The sequence below is a fragment of the Delphinus delphis genome, chromosome 14 (assembly GCF_949987515.2).
Source record: "Delphinus delphis chromosome 14, mDelDel1.2, whole genome shotgun sequence".
NCBI classification, from domain to species: Eukaryota; Metazoa; Chordata; class Mammalia; order Artiodactyla; family Delphinidae; genus Delphinus; species Delphinus delphis.
Genome location: NC_082696.1, coordinates 9,329,074 through 9,347,783, shown reverse-complemented (window position 1 = coordinate 9,347,783; position 18,710 = coordinate 9,329,074). Strand labels below are relative to the sequence as shown.

The window sequence follows — 18,710 nt, the reverse complement described above, 5'->3', positions numbered from 1 at the left end:
AATTATAGAGAGCGAGATTGTAAAGATCTGTTTATCTAGTTCATAATAAAATGCATCAACCTTCCAAATTTAGAGAGGAAATTAGGGTTCTGATTCAAGATGGTGGCTTGTTTATTTTCTCTTCTTCCTAAGAAGCCATTAAGATGAGAGAAAAGGGCTAAAACCAATCTAGAACTCAGAGGCCAGTGTCAGCGGGAGAGTTTTCTCACATTGCTGGCTGACCAGAAGCAGTACCCAGGGCAGTTTGGTGTGTGGGACTGAGGGGTCCCTCGGTGTGCTGGCTGGCACTTCCACGTCCACTCTGAAGCACAGCCTCCCATCAACAGAGCCTGTCTATAATCACAGAGCACCCATCCCCTTCCTGTCCCCCATCCTCAAGTATCAAAGGGCGACCAAGAAGCACCAGGTCTGAGAGCGACAGACCAGGTGAGCAAACAGAAAACCTGGGCACAGAAGACACTTTTTTTAAAAAAAAACCTCTAGTTAGTATCTTTAGAATGATTTCAAAAGAAAATGGATCACAGAACAAGAAAGAGCTTGTGGAAGATAAAGTTTGACTGCAAAAAAAATCAAATTCAACAAAAGGTTTGAAGATAAAGTCCAATTACTCTCCATAAAGCAGAACAAAGAGCATATGAGCAAAAAGACAATGGTATGCTAAAGCTCAAGCCAAGGGTCCCAAAATTCTGATTAACAGGTGTTCCAGAGAAAGAGAAGATGCTTATTAACCCCAAACAAATATAGTGCCTTATAATTAATATGAATATCTGTAAAGCTCGTGTATATTTTAACAGTTGATTTTCCAAACTTGTGGAAAAGAGCAGTTCTTTGGTAATTTGGAATAATACTTAACGCAAAACATTATGTAACTTTAAAAATTTTAACTAAGATAGTGTTAAAATTATTGTTATATTTCTTAAGCAGATAATGGCTTAAGAACAAAAAGGGAATGTATCAAAGAAAAGTTAACCCCAAACTAAAAAGTTTCCATGATAGTCTAAACACAATTGATGTACAAATAGTAAAATGAGGTAATACAGCCAAGTTAGTCAAAACTGTTCTCCTTCTCCTGTATAACTGGTGTTAATACAATGCCAATTCCCTTTAGAAAAAAAGTATTACCCTTGCTGAGTTCTTTGACTTCCAAAGAGGGAAAGAGAAGATAACGAATATTAACAGAGTATTCAGCCAGGTGGGATCCATGATGAGGGACACTATAAAAAATTATTCCTCTGGTATTGTTTATAATAGCACTCATTTCTGGCTTCTTAGAGGCTTCCAACAGCATCTTTTTGACAAGAAGACCTAGCCATAGAGAAGAAAAACAATGCATAAGCTATTTTCCTTCCCTTATTAAAAAAAAAAAAAAAAAGGCAAACAAGAAATACAGAAAAAGAGATGCTTTCTTTAAAAAAGTTTAAACAATAATTCTCTGTAGTCCAACAAACAGGGCCTTAAAATATTAACACTTAGTAATGCGCCCAATCCTCTAAAATATATAGCACAAGACTACAAACAGGTAAGATTCTAGAAACTCATTTATAAAGCAGATGTTACATCACAGGATGCACTCTCCCGGAGAAGAGAGTTAGGCACTGCATGTTGGGTGTTCATCAATGACGTGCATAGGCAGCAGCCAGCCTCCCCACCTACCCGCAGCAGCCCACTAACGACCACTCCGTTAGGAGAGTACTAATATTTAAAAAACACATAGTCTCACATATCCACTGGGGAGAAAACAAAGCTGCTGTGGGAAAATCCACCTAGGAAGGCACCTTCTTTTCTGTCCCCCAACCTGGGCTTGGAGCTGATAGGGAAACACAAAGGTAACATGGATGGTAACAGTCGGTCTCTGAGGATATAAAGGGCTACATCCACCTTTCTCTCAGCAAAAAGCCCAAGAGTCAGCAGTCCTGAGCATTTCATCAGCTAAACTAGGCCAAGGGCTGCTGAAAGGCCCTCTGCAAGGCGGATGGTGAACATTTAGCACTGGACTGGGAGTGGGTTGGGAGAAGCAGGGGATATGGCTTAGCAAGCAAGCACTGGGACCAAAGAGGGGACACCTGTGATCACACCGCCACTTCTGCAGGCCTTGGGCGAGGGGTAAGCAGGCATGCTGGGGCTGTGGGCACAGGAGCAGTGACGGACTCTGTGGTGGTTGGAGAAACAGGGAAGAAAGGGGGGGGGCCCTGGGACCAGCCAGGAATGCTGAGAGATATTTACAAGCTGGGCTTACATACGCCATGGACAGCTTCTGATATTTACTCATTATCAAGCGTAGTGCTTAACTCATTTTCTTTTTATATGGTTTTTTACTAGTTGTCCCCTCTTAGAAAAACAAATAGCATGGAAGGAGCCATAGCCAAAAACATTAATTTAGGGGGAAAAGGGCTACCAGTAAACAAAACAGAGAGCTCCACGGCTGACAACCTCACAATGCTTGCTTGGCAACAGTGAAACATACTTACCTCCCATGCTATGTGATACCCAAATCATTGGCCTATCCCCAACACCAGCAGCTCTGAGCTTCCTCAGAAGTTCGTTGCTCCTGAATGCAATGGACTTTCTGAACAAAATGAAAACAGTGGGTATGACAGGAGGCTACTGATTCCCCCTGCCCCAATTTTGCTATCCACGTTTTAAGGCAAGATTTTTTGTTTATTGGACCAATTCTACATGCTACATTTTGGAGTCAGGAATACCTCTATTCTCTCCGGTTGATTCCTGCAATTGCTCATTCCCCATTTCTAACTTAGTCACACTGGCATAGGTGGGAATATTTATGAAACAAGCATTGTTTAGGCATCTAAAACGTTATCGGGCAATTTTCACGGGTCAAACTTGGGTCTTACCCCATTGCCTCCACCACTTAGGGTGTGCGTCCCTCCTCATTAGGTGGCCTGAGAAGACAAGGATCAGCGGAGACCATGCTGTCCTTTGCGAGTTCACCTGTGGAGTCAGCTGTCATTGCTGTTTAGTTCTACTTGTATTTATGTTACAAACACTAAGCTTTCATCATTTTGGTTTGTTACTTAGAAACAGCACAAAGCTATTAGAATCAGACTTCAGATAAGTAATTTTCAAACTAAAAGGGAACTCTAAAGCTGTCTGGTCTGGTAGTTTTAAACTGTGTATGTGGAGAATCCTTTCTTTGAAATAAAGGTTTATGCGAGCTCCTCTGGGTGACCTGGGGAAGGAGCCCTGGGGTCTCGCCCGCTGACCCTCAGCACCATTCCTCTGGCACCTAGGTGGGCGTCACTCATATATAACACTCAGTTTGATAACACAGATCAGACCAACTCCCTCCATTTGCAGACCAGACTTCCCAGACCAGTTTAATGACCTAAGATGGCTAGTGAGTCAAAGGCAGAGTTGGCTACAGTCTAGGTCCTGAAGTCCAGAAATCGAGCGCTCTCTCCTGTATATACAACTGGCACATACGATGTACAAGTGACATAAGGAGCCTACGTTGCTCAGCATCTCTCTTGGCTTCCTTTAGGTGGTATGCTTGTGAACACAAAAGCCAAAAGCCCCATGTTTACTTCCAGGAATTAAGGAAACTTTGCTCTCGAATCCATGGTCCTTACTATGAGAATAGTTTTAAGCGAACCATGTTAGAAGCCCAACATTGACACTATATCTAAGCCTTATACAGTTTCATTATTTATAGCTAACTTCCTCTATAAGGAAGAGAAGAAAGGTTACGTTAGTTTTCCATAAGAAAATCCTGTCTGTGGCCTCAAAGATAAAACACCCCTCCATCCCAGAGGGCCCACTTGTGGCCTGGACCCTTCCCCCTCTGTTACCTTTCCATAGGGCACCTTGCTCTCCAGTCGCTAAGGCTGGTGTCATACTCCACAGATATAATTCGGAGAGCGGGACAGTCTCTTGCTAACCACGACTATGTAAAATAAAAGGTACAAAAGGGAAGATATGAATTTCCACTGTTCCACTTATTTCCTAGCAATTGAAATTTGTAACTAAAGGACCCTTGTAATACTGACAACTAGTAAAAGACTGCATTGGAGTAAAGTATAAAGGTGACTAGAAACTCCAGCATTTTATCTTTTTATATCTCTGCTCATAAGGTGATATTGCATAAGGTCTATGCAGGTTTCAAGAGAATATTCTCAATTTTAATCTGCTATAGCCAAAAGCAGGGCCTGTTTTTGGAGTCTAGATCAAATTGGCTTTTTGAAAGCATTTAATAGAAAGCTGTGATCTCAGGACAGACAGAAGAGTGTGACGGAGGTTAGAGATTTGACCTGAGAGCTCAGATACTAATTACAGTTACAGTTCTGTCTCTGTGGAGCCGAGGTTTATCGTCATCTCCATATTTCAGTGTCACCAGAGAAAGAGTGCCAACCACTCTTTCTGCTGATACGCCCTTGTGAAGGTGGATAAGCAGAAGTGGGACAAAGCCCCAGGAACTATTTATACATATTTACAGCATCAGTTTTCACTGAGCTTTAGATAAATTTCATTCAATAAATTAATGCCAAAGTTTAGGCTCTTTAGAAGAAATAATGTCAAAGAAATCCAAAGCAGAATTACTTCTTCAAAGTCTTTCTATTTTATAATTATTAAAATCACAGAACTAGCCAGCTGTTATTAATATATTATTTATTGAATTATATATATATATATATTTTTTGAATTATATTTTTAACGGAAGTGGACTATTTTACTGGCCCTTGCCCTTTGCCCATTTTTTACTTAACAGAATACTCTTTTAGAGTCATAGAATGTACCGTAAATTATACAACACAGAGTGATAAGCCCAGTTGTTCATGTAACATATTATAAGTGTCCCTAAGGAAAAGAAAAACTGCATGGAAAAAAAATCCCAGTAAAAAGAGAAAAGTAAGCATGTCACAGTGAGGACTCTAAAGGCCGGTGACACAGCAGTGTGTCGGGACAAGGGTGGCCTACCAGAGGTAGCCGCTTCCTTACCTTGGGCCAACATGTTGTATACTTGGTTTCATCCTCTGAAACCTTTCCAGTTAAATTCTGATCATTGTCCTGCTGGCGCCACGTTTTGAATGCTGCTCCCATAAGGCCATGAATAAACAGGACATCTGCTTTAATGGGCTGACTAACAGGGGAGAGAGTTTTTAAAAGAAGCAGAAAAAATGCATTATTACTTTGATAAGAATCTACACAGCACTCTCTTTGGATGGTGCTTATTTTAGCAGGTTTATATGACATAAAATAAACTTAATTAAGGCAAGCTTTATAAGCACAGGTTTGCTGAGGAGCCCTAAAGGAGTTCTGGCAAAGACATATATGCTGTGTGCTCACTGCTCTCTCTGTAAGGATGGAAACACAACTAGGCAGGCAGACCAACCAAAATCAACTGTAATGCGCTTAGTGATCAATGAAGTGACAGATGTCATAGATTACCCTCCAAAGAGTTCCATGAGAATATTACACAAATCAATAAAAGTATTTAAGAAATTAAATCATATGCTAGTGTAGTTTCAAACTCAGTATGCATGAAAAAGATTGTTTTTATCAAGGAAAATGATGTTTATCAGAAACAGAGCAAATGAGATTTTAAAGTAACATTCTTTCTTTGTATATGCCATTTAAAAAAATGCAATAGTATATTACTTGCAAGCTATTTATAATACACACCCAATTATGTAACACATATAAAATACATTACCATATTATTTTATTTACAAATTAGAATTAACCAGGAAATCTATTTTTCAAGTTAAAAAAAAGTTCTTGCTATTTTCTGAGGTATTAAAGTGCCTGACAAAAATCTAAGAAATGTGTAATTTTTTCATTGTGGTATATTTATTGTCTTAGCAATGATACGACTGGAAATAGTGACCAGAAATAACCTTAAGAAAACAAACAAAAAAAGAAATAACCTTAAGAAGGAGTATGAGTCAAATTTATTACAACTTATTCCTTCCGATACATGCTTTTATAACCTCGCCTAAGCTTTCTCTAGTCCCTTGAGTTCTAGGCCCAGGCTGATTTGGTCGCCTGCATGTAATAATGTCCTAGCTCCTTCTCATCCAGATCAACCTCTACAACCCTAATCAGTAAATAACTTAGATTTACATGAAAAATGTAATGAAACAAAGAAGAAATATGCATTACAGAGTTTATGTGAGACACGTTATAAAAGGTGAATGCAGCCTTCCTGAAGGTAAGCCGCTGGTATAAAATAACCCTGGTAATTTAGCTAGTTCCATACTTTCACGACAGCTTGCAATGCTTCTGAGGTTATTAGGGGAAAACTGTTTCATTAAATAAGGTATTTTACTTATTTGTAAGGCATTTAACTTATCTAAATTATGCAGAAAGAAGTTAGAATATTAAGCCCTTGAAGCATTACGTCCCCACAGGGACAAAGAGGCTCTACCCTGCCTTCTTACCTTGTGCGGTACTGGGGGTGCAGCACGTACACGCCATCCTGGTACTTATCTTGCACAGTCTCTCGGTCTAGATTAGCCAGGGTTCTGGCGGCGTGTGAGGCCTCCATAATGTGGTGGGACTTTATTGCTTCTACCAGTATCGAAACCCAGCCTGGTGAAAAGAACACATTCCCTAAACACCAGCACTAATCCGTCTCGGACTATTGAGAGGTTTTCAGACTGAAAATGATGGGAGGAAGGCAAACCTCAGCATCTGTCTACGAGAAAAAGCCCTACCACCACAATTACATTCTTCCCTAAGGCCCCCTGGGTCCCACAACACAATGCCATGATGTCCCCAGCCAGGTACTCCTTAGGGATCTCAACGAAGGTTAAGAGCCATTTTCTTTATTTAGAAAATCTAACAGAAGTTGTAATTACTAGAGATGAGGCCATAAATGGTAAGAAAATGTCATATTTTGCTTTAGCAAAAATTATTAAACTCAGTGAGTTGACACTAGTTATTTCATTCTGATTGGCATATTAGCAGCCCTTAATAATACACGAGTGAGTAGTTTCTTAATAATGAACTTGTTTGACAGACAAAAAACTTGTAAAACCTGAGGTTCAGGAAGGAAAAACTCATTTTTTTAAATTGAAGTATAGTTGATTTACAATGTTGTATTAATTTCTGCGGTGCAGCAAAGTGACTCAGTTATACCTACATATACATTCTTTTTCATATTCTTTTCCATTATGGTTTATCTCAGGATATTGGGTATAATTCCCTGTGCTATACAGTAGGACCTTGTTGTTTATCCATTCTACATGTAACAGTTTGGAAGAACTATTTCTTAAAGGGAGACAAAGAAACACTTTGTGCAGTACAATTTCATTTATTATTAAATGTTTTTGTTGTTTAAAACAGTGTATTGCTTTATGAACATAAATATGTAGGCAAAGTTTATGCTTGTGCGTGCATGCACACACACACACACACACACAAACACACAAAGATCTAGAAAGAGGCACCAAACTATTAAAGTCACTGCCTCTTAGGAGGGAGTTGGGGTTGTGGAGGGCTCTGTATAAAGCTGGGTTTAATTTTTTGCTATATCTGTGTTCTCCGAAGTATTTACAATGAGAGTCTATTCATGTATTATTTAATTTAAAATAAAACAAAATATGGGCTTTGAGGTCAGAGAGACTTGAGCTCAAATTTCTGTCCCTTGCTTACTTGCTATGGAAACTCAGTCAAGTTACGTGGTTCATTTGACCTGAAGGAAGGTTCTAATAAATTAATCTATATAAAAGCTGCCATTTCCAAGCGCAGCAGGTGCTCAATAGAGAGCAGCTTGTCCTCCCTCCTTCATCCTCCCACTTTCTGTGGCAAAAGTGTTGAGAAACACTGATGATAGGAGGCCATTATTTAATAATCCAAAAGAAATTTCAGACCCAATAATTCTTTAACAATACTCTAATTTGTAATATTAGAAAATCCCTCTTCAAAATCTCTTACAGAATGCTTTACAATAATTAATTTTTTAAAATTCTACCTATAGAGATATACAAGTATGTTATTGGTATGTACAAAAATATGGCTTTATTTTTAACGGAGTCACAAGAAAGGAAACACAAGAGAAAGCACGGCACAAGCCATTTCTACAGCATTTTTTAGTTGGCAAAGTATTTTTACAATGCCTGAGATGCTTCACCTAATGCTCCTTGGAAAACTTGTGTCTTTCTTAAATATTTACTGTTTTTTAATTACATAACTTCTGAATAATTTTAATTGTAAAAATAAACAAACAAAAATAGCACTTAATAATGAACATCCCACTTTAGCACTCCCATCATTTCCCAATTCCCACTTATATCCTCAGAAGTAATCAAAGTTAAAAGTCTGGTGGACACCCTTCCAAACCTTTTTAAAAATTCAGTTACATACCTATAATTTATGCATATACACTATAGCTCCATATGCTTTTTTTTTTTTTGCCTAAATGGAATTATACTATTCCTACTGGCCTGTGACTTGATTTTATACTTCAGCCATGTACACAGACCAGTTACCAATAATGAAATTGAATCAGTAATAAAAAAAAACTCCCAACAAACAAAAGTCCGGGACCAGATGGCTTCACAAGTGAGTTCTACCAAACATTTAGAGAAGCATTAACACCTATCCTGCTCAATCTGTTCCAAAAAATTGCAGAGGAAGGAACGCTTCTGAACTCAAGCAAAAAGGCCAGCATCACCCCGATCCCAAAACCAGACAAAGATATCACAAAGAAATAAAATTACAGACCAATATCACTGATGAACATAGAAGCAAAAATTCTCAACAAAATATTAGTAAGCTGAATTTGATGACACATTAAAAGGATCATACACCATGTATCAAGTGTGATTTATCCCAGAGATGCAAAGATGGTTCAATATCTTCAAATCTATCAGTGTGACACACCACATTAACAAACTGAAGAATAAAAACCATATGATCATCTCAAAAGATGAAGAAAAAGCTACTGACAGAATTCAACAGCCAGGGGACTTCCCTGGTGGCGCAGTGGTTAAGAATCCACCTGCCAATGCAGGGGACATGGGTTTGATCCCTGGTCCAGAAAGATCCCACATGCCGCAGAGCAACTAAGCCTGTGTGCCACAACTACTGAGCCTGCGTTCTAGAGACCACAAGCCACAACTACTGAAGCCCACATGCCTAGAGCCTGTGCTCCGCAACAAGAGAAGCACCGCAATGAGAAGCCCATGTGCAACAAGACCCAACGCAGCCAAAAATAAATAAATTTATTAAAAAAAATAAAATAATAAAAATAATTCAACATCCATTTATGATAAAAACTCCAAAAAATGGGTATAGAGGGAACATACCTCAACATAATAAAGGCCATATATGACAAGTCCACATCTAACATCATACTCAATGGTGAAAAGCTGAAAGCATTTTTTCTAAGATTAGGAAAAAGACAAGGATTCCCGCTCTCTCCACTTTTATTCAACATAGTTTTGGAAGTCCTAGTCTCACCAATCAGATAAGAAAAAGAAATAAAAGAAATTCATATTGGAAAGGAAGAAGTAAAACTGTCATTGTTTGCAGATGACTTGATACTTTATACATAAAAAAATCCTAAGGTGCCACCAAAAAAACTACTAGAGTTCAACAATGAATTCAATAAAGCTGCAGGATACAAAATTAATATACAAAAATCTGTTGCTTCTATACACTAACAATGAACTGTCAGAGAAATTAAGGATTTACCACTTACCACTTACCATTTACCACTGCATCAAAAAGTATAAAATACCTAGTAATAAACCTACCTAAGGAGGTAAAATACCTGTACTTGGAAAACTGTATATAAGACACTGATGAAAGAAACTGAAGATGACACATACAGATGGAAAGATATACTGTATTCATGGATTGGAAGAATTCATATTGTTTAAATGACTGTACTACCCAAGGCAATCTACACATTCAATCCAATCCCTATCAAAATACCAATGGCATTTTTCACAGAACTAGATCAAATAATTTTAAAATTTGTATTGAAACACAAAAGACCCTGAATAGCCAAAACAATCTTGAGAAAAATAAACAGAGCTGGAGAAGCCATGCTCCCTGACTTTAGACTCTACTACAAAGCTACATTAATCAAAACAGTATGGTACTGGCACAAAAAGAGACATACAGATCAATGGAACAGAATAGAGAGCCCAGAAATAAACCCACACAATTATGGTCAGTTAATCTACAACCGAGGAGGCAAGAATATTCAATGGACAAAAGACAGTCTCTTCAATAAGTGGTGCTGGGAAACTGGACAGCTACATGTAAAAGGATGAAATTAGAACACTTTCTTACACCATATACAAAAATAAACTCAAAATGGATTAAAGACCTAAATGTAAGACTTGAAACCATAAAATCCCTAGAAGAAAACATAGGTGGAATACTCTTTGACATAAATCATAGCAATATTTTTTTTGGACCTGTCCCCTAAGGCAAAGGAAACAAAAGCAAAAATAAACAAACAGCACCTAATTAAACTTAAAAGCTTTTGTACAGCAAAGGAAACCATCAACAAAATGAAAAGACAGGGCTTCCCTGGTGGCGCAGTGGTTGAGAGTCCGCCTGCCGATGCAGGGGACACGGGTTCGTGCCCCGGTCCGGGAAGATCCCACATGCCACGGAGCGGCTGGGCCCGTGAGCCATGGCCACTGAGCCTGCGCGTCCGGAGCCTGTGCTCCGCAATGGGAGAGGCCACGACAGTGAGAGGCCCACGTACCGCAAAAAAAAAACAACGAAAAGACAACCTACTGAATGGGAGAAAACATTTGCAAATGATATGACCCATAAGGGGTTAATATCCAAAATATATAAACAGCTCATACAACTCAACATCAAAAAAAACCAAAACAACCTGATTAAAAAATGGGCAGAAGACAGGAATAGACATTTTTCCAAAGAAGACGTACAGACGGCCAACAGGTACATGAAACAATGCTCAACATTGGGAAATGCAAATCAAAACCACAATGAGATTATCACTTCACACCTGTTAGAATGGCTACCATCAAAAAGAACACAGCTAACAAATACTGGCAGGGATGTGGAGAAAAGGGAGCGCTTCTAAATTGTTGGTGGGAACGTAAATTGGTGCAGCCACTGTGAAAAACAGTATGGAGGTTCCTCAGAAACTACAAACAGAATTACCATATGACCCCACAATTCCATTCCTGGGTATATATCCAAATAAAACTAAAACACTAATTTGAAAAGATACATGCACCCCAATGTTCATAGAAGCACTGTTTACAATAGCCAAGTTATGGAAGCAACCTAAGTGTCCATCAGTAGATGACTGGGTAAAGAAGATATAGTGTGTGTGTATGTATATATACACACACACACACACACACACACACACACACACAGAGCATGGGGACAGAAGCCTGCTCTTGGTGTCTTAGAAACATGCCCCCAAATTGCTGCTTTGTTATCAATAAAAGGTTGATGTTCGGCTTGGGTCAAAAAAAAAAGAGAGAATGGAATGATATTTTTTAAGTGCTGACAGAAAAAAATAACACACTGTCAACAAAGTACTCTTTATCCATGGAAAATAACCTTTCCCTGGATAATAAAATAAAGGCAAAGTCAAGACATTTTCAGAAAATGAAAGGTGACAGAATTTGTTGCCAGCAGATCCAGGTCTTTAGGATGAAGTGAAATAATATCGGACACAAATTTAGATAGAAAAGAAGGAAGAGCGCTGTATATTATAAACATGTAAATAAAAAGTTTTCTTATGTTCTTTAAATACCACTTGACTGTTAAAACAAAAATAACAACAATATATTGTGAGGTCTATAACATGTGGTCTATAACATATTATGGTCTATAATTATGACAATACCACAAAGGATGGCAGAGTGTATAAACTGAATTATACTGTTGTGAGACTCTCACGTTATATACAAAATGGTATAATATGCATTTAAGATAGACTGTAAAGGAGAAAAAAAGAAACAAAAACCAGAGAGGGGACAAATTGCAAGAGCAAGACAACAGACACAACCAAACTATCAATAATTACATTAGAGCTAAAGAGACAAAACACTTCAATTAAAAGGGATTATCAAGCTGAACTTTTTAAAAAAGATGCAAGTATGTGCTGTCTTAGAGACGTACTTATTTTTAGTCGCAGAAAAATGAAAGCAAAAGAAGGGAAAAAGACAAAAGATATGCAATGCAAACAGCAAGCATAAAAAAAAGCCAGTATGGCTATTTTAATACCTGACAAAGCAGACTTGAAGAAAAGGAGTATTACCAGTGAGAGAGACAATACTTAATAATAAAAAAATGAACATTTCACAAGGAAGAAAAATCTGATAGAACTAAAGGGAGAAACAAATTCACAATCACAGCTGAAGAATTTAACACGTCTCAGTAATTCATTAAACTAGACAAAACTCGGTAAAGATCTGGAGAAGATTTGAATAATATGATCAACCAACTTGGTTGAACTGTTATGTATAGAACACTTCATCCAACAACTACAGAATATTCCTTCATTTCAAGTGCACATAGAATATTCACCAAGATAGACCATAAAATGGGCCATCAGATAAGTGTCACATTTCCAAAAACTAAAATCTTACAGGGTGTGTTCTTTGAATGCATGGAATATTAAACTAGAAATCAAAGACATACGACATCTAGAAAGCCATTAATATTTGTAAGTTACGCAGCACACTTTTAAGTAACTCATGAGACAAAGAAGAAATCGTAAGGGAAATTAGAAAATATTTCAAACTGAATAATGATGAAAATACAATATATCCAAAATTTGAGGGATGCATCTAAAGCAGGTTAGAAGAAATTTACAGCTCTAAATACCTATATTAGAAAATAACTGTAATGACCTTAAAACACGTCTTCAAATTCTTTTGACACCATTCTCATCAAGAGGTGATGGGTCTAAACCCCTTCTAAATCCCTTCTCCTCAAATATGAGCTAGCCTTGGTGACTAACTTTTAATCAATAGATCATGGCAAAACTTACTTCCAGTGCTTGACTATAAAAGGCAAAAGAGCTTATACCTGTCTCTCTCTTGGAACATTTGCCCTTGGAACCGAGCCATCAGGCTTTAAGGAAGCCCAAGGCGAGTGCTGAAAGAAGCCAGTGCCCCCAGCCCCGGCTGAGCTCCCAGCTGAGAACCAGTACCAATTTGCAAGCCATGTGCATGAGCAATCTTCAAAATGTATCCTCCATCTCACAGCTGAGCTGCCCAGCTGATGCTGCATATAGCACATAAAGGCCCTGTCTACTGAATCTTGCCCAAATTTCAGATTCATGAACAAAATATATGGCTGCTGTTTTAACCAGTGAGTTTTAGGGTGGTCTGTTACACAGCAAGAGATTAACTGAAACAAGAAAAAAGGTTAAAATCAGTGATCTAAGTTTCTACCTTAATAATCCATAAAAAAAGAGGAACAAATTAAACCAATACAGTAAGTGGTCCTTTATAGAAAAGTCTGCTGATCCCCGAATCAGATTTCAGCAAGTTAAAAACTTCTGCTGATCAAGACACTCTTAAATGTAAATTAAAAAAAAAACAAAAACAGAGTGATACAAGAAAAAAATGTAAATTCATCATTTCTAATAAATATTGTTGAACATATGCATGTATATGTGCACATAGGTATGTATATTTATTTGTGTATATGCATACATATATTTGTATATATCACCCTGATTTTTCCACTGAAAGAGCCCAGAAGCAAAGACACCCCAGGAGCAATAAGCACAGCTAGACAGTACCCAGATCTTGGTCTCTAAAATTCATTCTCTACTGAAAGGAAACAGGATTCTTTGAACAAATGAGCCTAGAACATCTTGTTATACTGGAAAGTAAGGAATGCCTCCCAAAATGATGTGGGCATATCAAAGGACACAGGAGCCAATTTGCCGGGCTCCTACTAACCAAAGCTGAGACAATCTGGCATCAAATTTTTAAGTACAATAATAAGTTGTAAACTATTAAAAAATAGGAAACCATGTGCCCATACTGATAGGGAGGGAGGGAGGGAGGGAGAAGGAAAGGAGGGAGGAGAGGGAAGAAAGGAAGGAAAGAGAGAAGGAAGGAGTGAGAGGGAAGAGCTCTTGCTTACAGTAGAATGCCAGATGCTGAAAAGTAAACGAGGAAGGGATGCTGCAGTTGGAAAATCACCGTTGTGCAACCATCATGATAAAGACTGGATCAGGCAGGAATTTTCATCTAAAGTACTTCCCCACAGGTGGTTTATTAGTTGCAAGGGGGAAAATCAATTATACAGGGGACTTCTTTTTAGTCTTACTATGCCTCTTGGTTAACCAGATCATATAAAAGATAATATAAACAATTAGATGGTCATCATGGCAAAAACTGCTTTCCTGTGACTGTCCACACACTGATTATCTTAGGTGTGGACTACCCACGACTCAAGCAATTCCTTGCCCTTCTAAAATGACATGCTCTAAGGAACCAAAACTAACCCTAAGCAAAGTCTTAAGCCTATTGAAAAATTAGCATAGCATGAATGAGGGGTGGAGGTGGGAGAAAAACAAAGGACTGGATCCAAAATACTCGGTATGTAAAGTTGTTACCTGAGCGAACTATAGTAGAATGAAGATGTTCATTCAAAGCCATATTTCCAAGGATACGCATTATATTTCTCTGTACTTTAGGACAGTCCTTGTGAAGTTGGTACAGCCTCTGCAGTAGTTGTAAGCCTCCATTTGCTTCAATTTTATCACAATGTGTGGGTATCTAGCACAATAAATTAATGAAAGCTCACTTTATGTTGCACAAATTCACTAACCAGGTGACACAGCATGCTGGGGGGCAGCCAGGTGGCTCCTGCTCAAGGAAGAGACCCAGAGAGACCCCCCCAAAACTCTCAGCTCAGCTCAAATAAATAAGCAAACCCCTATCTGTGTGGGAAGTGCTTTAAAATCACTGAAAAATTAAGGCCACTAGGACTTGTGACATTTTTATTCTTCAAGTTATTCTGCTTAGTTCTTGGTTGGATGTAACTACAATGTCATTATTACAGAATTGTTTCAATTTATACTGATACTTTGACTGGCTTGAAACTACCTTAAAAGGTTCTCTACCTTGAGAAATCTGCCACCTGATAACAGGAAATAATCCCCCTGTGTAAGTGGCACATTTTGCTTCTGCCTACAAGAACTCCCATATAGAGATAAGCAACATCTGTGGCCCTACACACTACCCCACACAAGCCCACAGCTATGGGGCTCTCCTAAAATTCAAGAGTTGGAATTTTTTTTTAAAGAGGAAGATCAAGTAAAAATTAAAAAGAAAGAAAGAGGGATGTGAATTTTTAATGGAGAAAAGAGATAAAAGAAAGCCAAAGGAAATATATACATTAAGGTAAGGTGACATAACTGATCAACAAGCCATTACAGTCTGCCAACATCACCAGCACAGCCTTGCCTCTCCCCAGCACTTAGTTTTATCACTTATATCACTTATGTGATACCATGTCATGTATATGCAATGATTTTCACTCTCTAAATTTTTATTAAATTTTACCACATTTTATATGCATTTAAAAAGTATGCCTTTTAGACATATATCAAGTGAGATATTAATATGTTGAGAAGTTTCTGGAAAGCTAACTATTACATTCCATGCACTGGACATTCTACTGCAGATGCACCTATTGTTTCGGAAATCAGTCATAAGTCACAAAAAAATCAAGCTTACTTTCCCACATTCCCTTTTTAGTGTGTTACCACACTAACGACTGCTTTGTGCTCGATTCCTGATTCCACCCGAGGGAATGACCAGAGAGCACCATGCTTTTGTGCCACATCTAATGGTTCCCAATTAAACTGGAGCGTTTAGAACCTCTAGGATGGTGTTTCTCATGATGTGGGACGAACCAACTACATCGGCCTCACCAGGGATGCCTGTTACAAATGCAAGCTCCTGGACTCCACCTCACATCTACTAAATTACAACTGCTAACTGTGAGCAGGAATGTGCATTTTAACACGCTTCCTGGATGATTTTTATGCACTGATGCTTGAGCACCACAAAGTTTGTTGCTTTTTTCTTTTTAAAATCAAACTATGATGATAGAAAAGTTGTCATAATGCCAATTTTTTTTTTAATCATCGACATATGTATGCTGTGGTTAAAAATCAAGACTATGGTCAAATAAATACTTTTTCCAAGTATTTACCTTTTTTCTATCTTAACACATCTTTTGCAGATATTTTACTGGAAATTAACTCCCTGGTAATATTACTTGTAAAAATTATCTGAGAAAGGTAATGCAAGACAGCATAACACAAAGGTAAATGCCATATTTAGACAACAGGTTGCTTTCTGAGCAATTAAGATTAAATCCATTTTTAGAAATACTTAGCAAAAGTGAAATTCATGTATTGGTGCTAAATCATGATTATCAATTCTGACAATTGAGAAAAAAGCAGAAATTTAAAAACAAGCGAAAAGCTTTTTTTTCTTTTATAAAAAATGAGAATTATTTCCCTTGAATGAACCAACATGTATAATTTTTTCAATGTGATCATAAAAAGTAAACCATATTTTGAAAATGTAAATTACCTCAGAATGTTTTACTAAAGCTTCCAAACAGAACATTTCCACTGTAGCTGAAGGAACTTCTCCAAAACTTTCAGCATAAGGAAGTCCATTTCCTCCAAAACACCATAAACCACCCTGAAAGTGAGATAATTAAAATTTTTAGTGAAAAAGGTGTCTAATATTTTTTGTTTGACAAAAAAAAAAAAAACCTCTGTACTATATACAGTATTAGAAAGAACTAATATGTAAGACTCAAAATATTCTGGAAACTTACAGGGAACTTTCATTATGCAAACTGTTGCTAGACTAGAAAACATATGGAATTATTCTTAGAAGAGAGCAGTCTTTGAGACTTTCTCAATTCTTTCCTCTGTGTCCTCTTATCTGAAAGTATGGAGACTAACACATAAATCTTGACCAGTAAGAAAAAGCCCAGAGCCGAACAATGTTCTAGTGTCAGATTATGCCAGTTGAGTCTACTTAAAAATCTATCAATCAAAATAACAGAAAAGGCATTACTGGAAAAATTTAAAATAAAGACAATGATAACAATGATCAGAGAGCTTTTAATTTAAAAAAAAAAGGGAACTCCCTGGCAGTCCAGTGGTTAGGACTCGGAGCTTTTGCTGCCATGGCTTGGGTTCAGTCCCTGGTCGGGTTCAGTCCCTGGCTGCGCAGCGCGGCCAGAAAAACAAGAGAGAGAGCTTTTAATTTTTCTTAAATTGAAATTCAAGTTCACATGGAAGAATAAACAGAAGAGTTAGGAAAATTATGAAACAGAATAGTGGGGACTAGTCTTAACAGATGTTAAAACATATTATAAGAATAAATGGGGAAAAGAAAATTTCAACTATTAACCACAGGTCAGTAACATGCAATAATCTCCTAAAAATCAGTGAAAAATACCAACAAGGCTATAGAAAAATGAGCAACAGTCATGTTGCTCTAAATGCCTCTAAAATAGATAAGAAAGGATATTTTACATCTATCAGACAGGTGGGGAAATAAGACGTTCTCATTACCCTGCTGCTGGTAATATCAACGGGCTACTTCTATGGAGGACAATTTAGCGACAGCTGTCAAAATTACAAGTGCCCATGCCCTTCAACAATTTATCCTACAGGACACTCACACACTGGCAAAGTGATATAGGTACAAGTTTGTTCATTGCAGCTTTGTTTGTAAGAACAAAAGATTGAAGGTCCCTAATGTCCTTCAATAGGGGGTTGGTTAAATAAAGGATGGTACAATTATACAATGGAATGCTATGTGAGTCTCTTCATATATTGACATACATCACTCTCTAAGATAAACCCTTAGGTGAGAAAAAGAAGGAGCAGAGAGTGTGTACCATATGCTACCATTTGTGTAAAAAAGTGTGTTAACTACATGTGTATATTGGGGTGGGGAGATACAAGGAAGACTTATTACTGTATCTTCTTTTGAAGTGCTTTGTATTTGAACTAGGGGTCACAATTGTGTGCACCAGACCACCTGCTGGCAAAAGAGGACAACTACAAGGTAGTGTCTTTCAAAAATGTATATATAAAGCCCAGTGTTTCCTGTAGGAAATACAGTCCATAAGTTTCTGCATTCTGAGTTAATTTATAGGGTTCATGGTTCAGTAAACCTAGTAAATGTTCAAAATGTTTGGCCACTCTATAATTCTTATTCATGCTGTCTTCTCTGATATAATAATCTTCTTTTTTTCTGAGTTTAAACATGCTTGGATCTCAAAGATTCATGCTATTTAAGTGGAGCCCCTGGGGGCTTCCCTGGTGGCGCAGTGGTTAAGAATCCGTCTGCCAATGCAGGGGACACGGGTTCGAGCCCTGGTCCGGGACGATCCCACATGCCGCAGAGCAACTAAGCCCATGTGCCACAACTACTGAGCCTGCGCTCTAGAGCCCATGAGCCACAACTACTGAAGCCCATGTGCCTAGATCCTGTGCTCTGCAATAAGAGAAGCCACCGCACTGCAATGAAGAGTAGCCCCCGCTTGCTGCAACTAGAGAAAGCCCGTGTGCAGCAACAAAGACCCAACGCAGCCAAAAATAAATAAATTAAATAAATAAAATTTTAAAATAATAAAATAAAATAAATGGAGGATTGGGAAGGACTAACTCATTGACAGTCCTTGCCTCCTCCAGCAGAGATAAGGGTAGAAGGTGGACTGGTGGGCTTTGGGGGGGT

The 18,710-nt window shown here is 38.0% G+C and overlaps 1 protein-coding gene across 2 annotated transcripts in view; it reads right to left on the bottom strand.

The window, feature by feature from the left end:
* Positions 1-18,710, bottom strand: part of SERAC1 (serine active site containing 1) — an 87,300-nt gene that overhangs the window by 5,094 nt on the left and 63,496 nt on the right. For both annotated transcript variants that reach the window (XM_060029708.1, XM_060029707.1), the window contains exons 9-15: positions 16,539-16,652; positions 14,546-14,708; positions 6,396-6,546; positions 4,954-5,095; positions 3,807-3,901; positions 2,469-2,566; positions 1,123-1,305 (exon numbers count right to left, since the gene is read on the bottom strand). In XM_060029708.1, the coding sequence (XP_059885691.1) occupies positions 1,123-1,305; positions 2,469-2,566; positions 3,807-3,901; positions 4,954-5,095; positions 6,396-6,546; positions 14,546-14,708; positions 16,539-16,652 (946 nt within the window). The remainder of the gene's footprint in view (positions 1-1,122; positions 1,306-2,468; positions 2,567-3,806; positions 3,902-4,953; positions 5,096-6,395; positions 6,547-14,545; positions 14,709-16,538; positions 16,653-18,710) is intronic.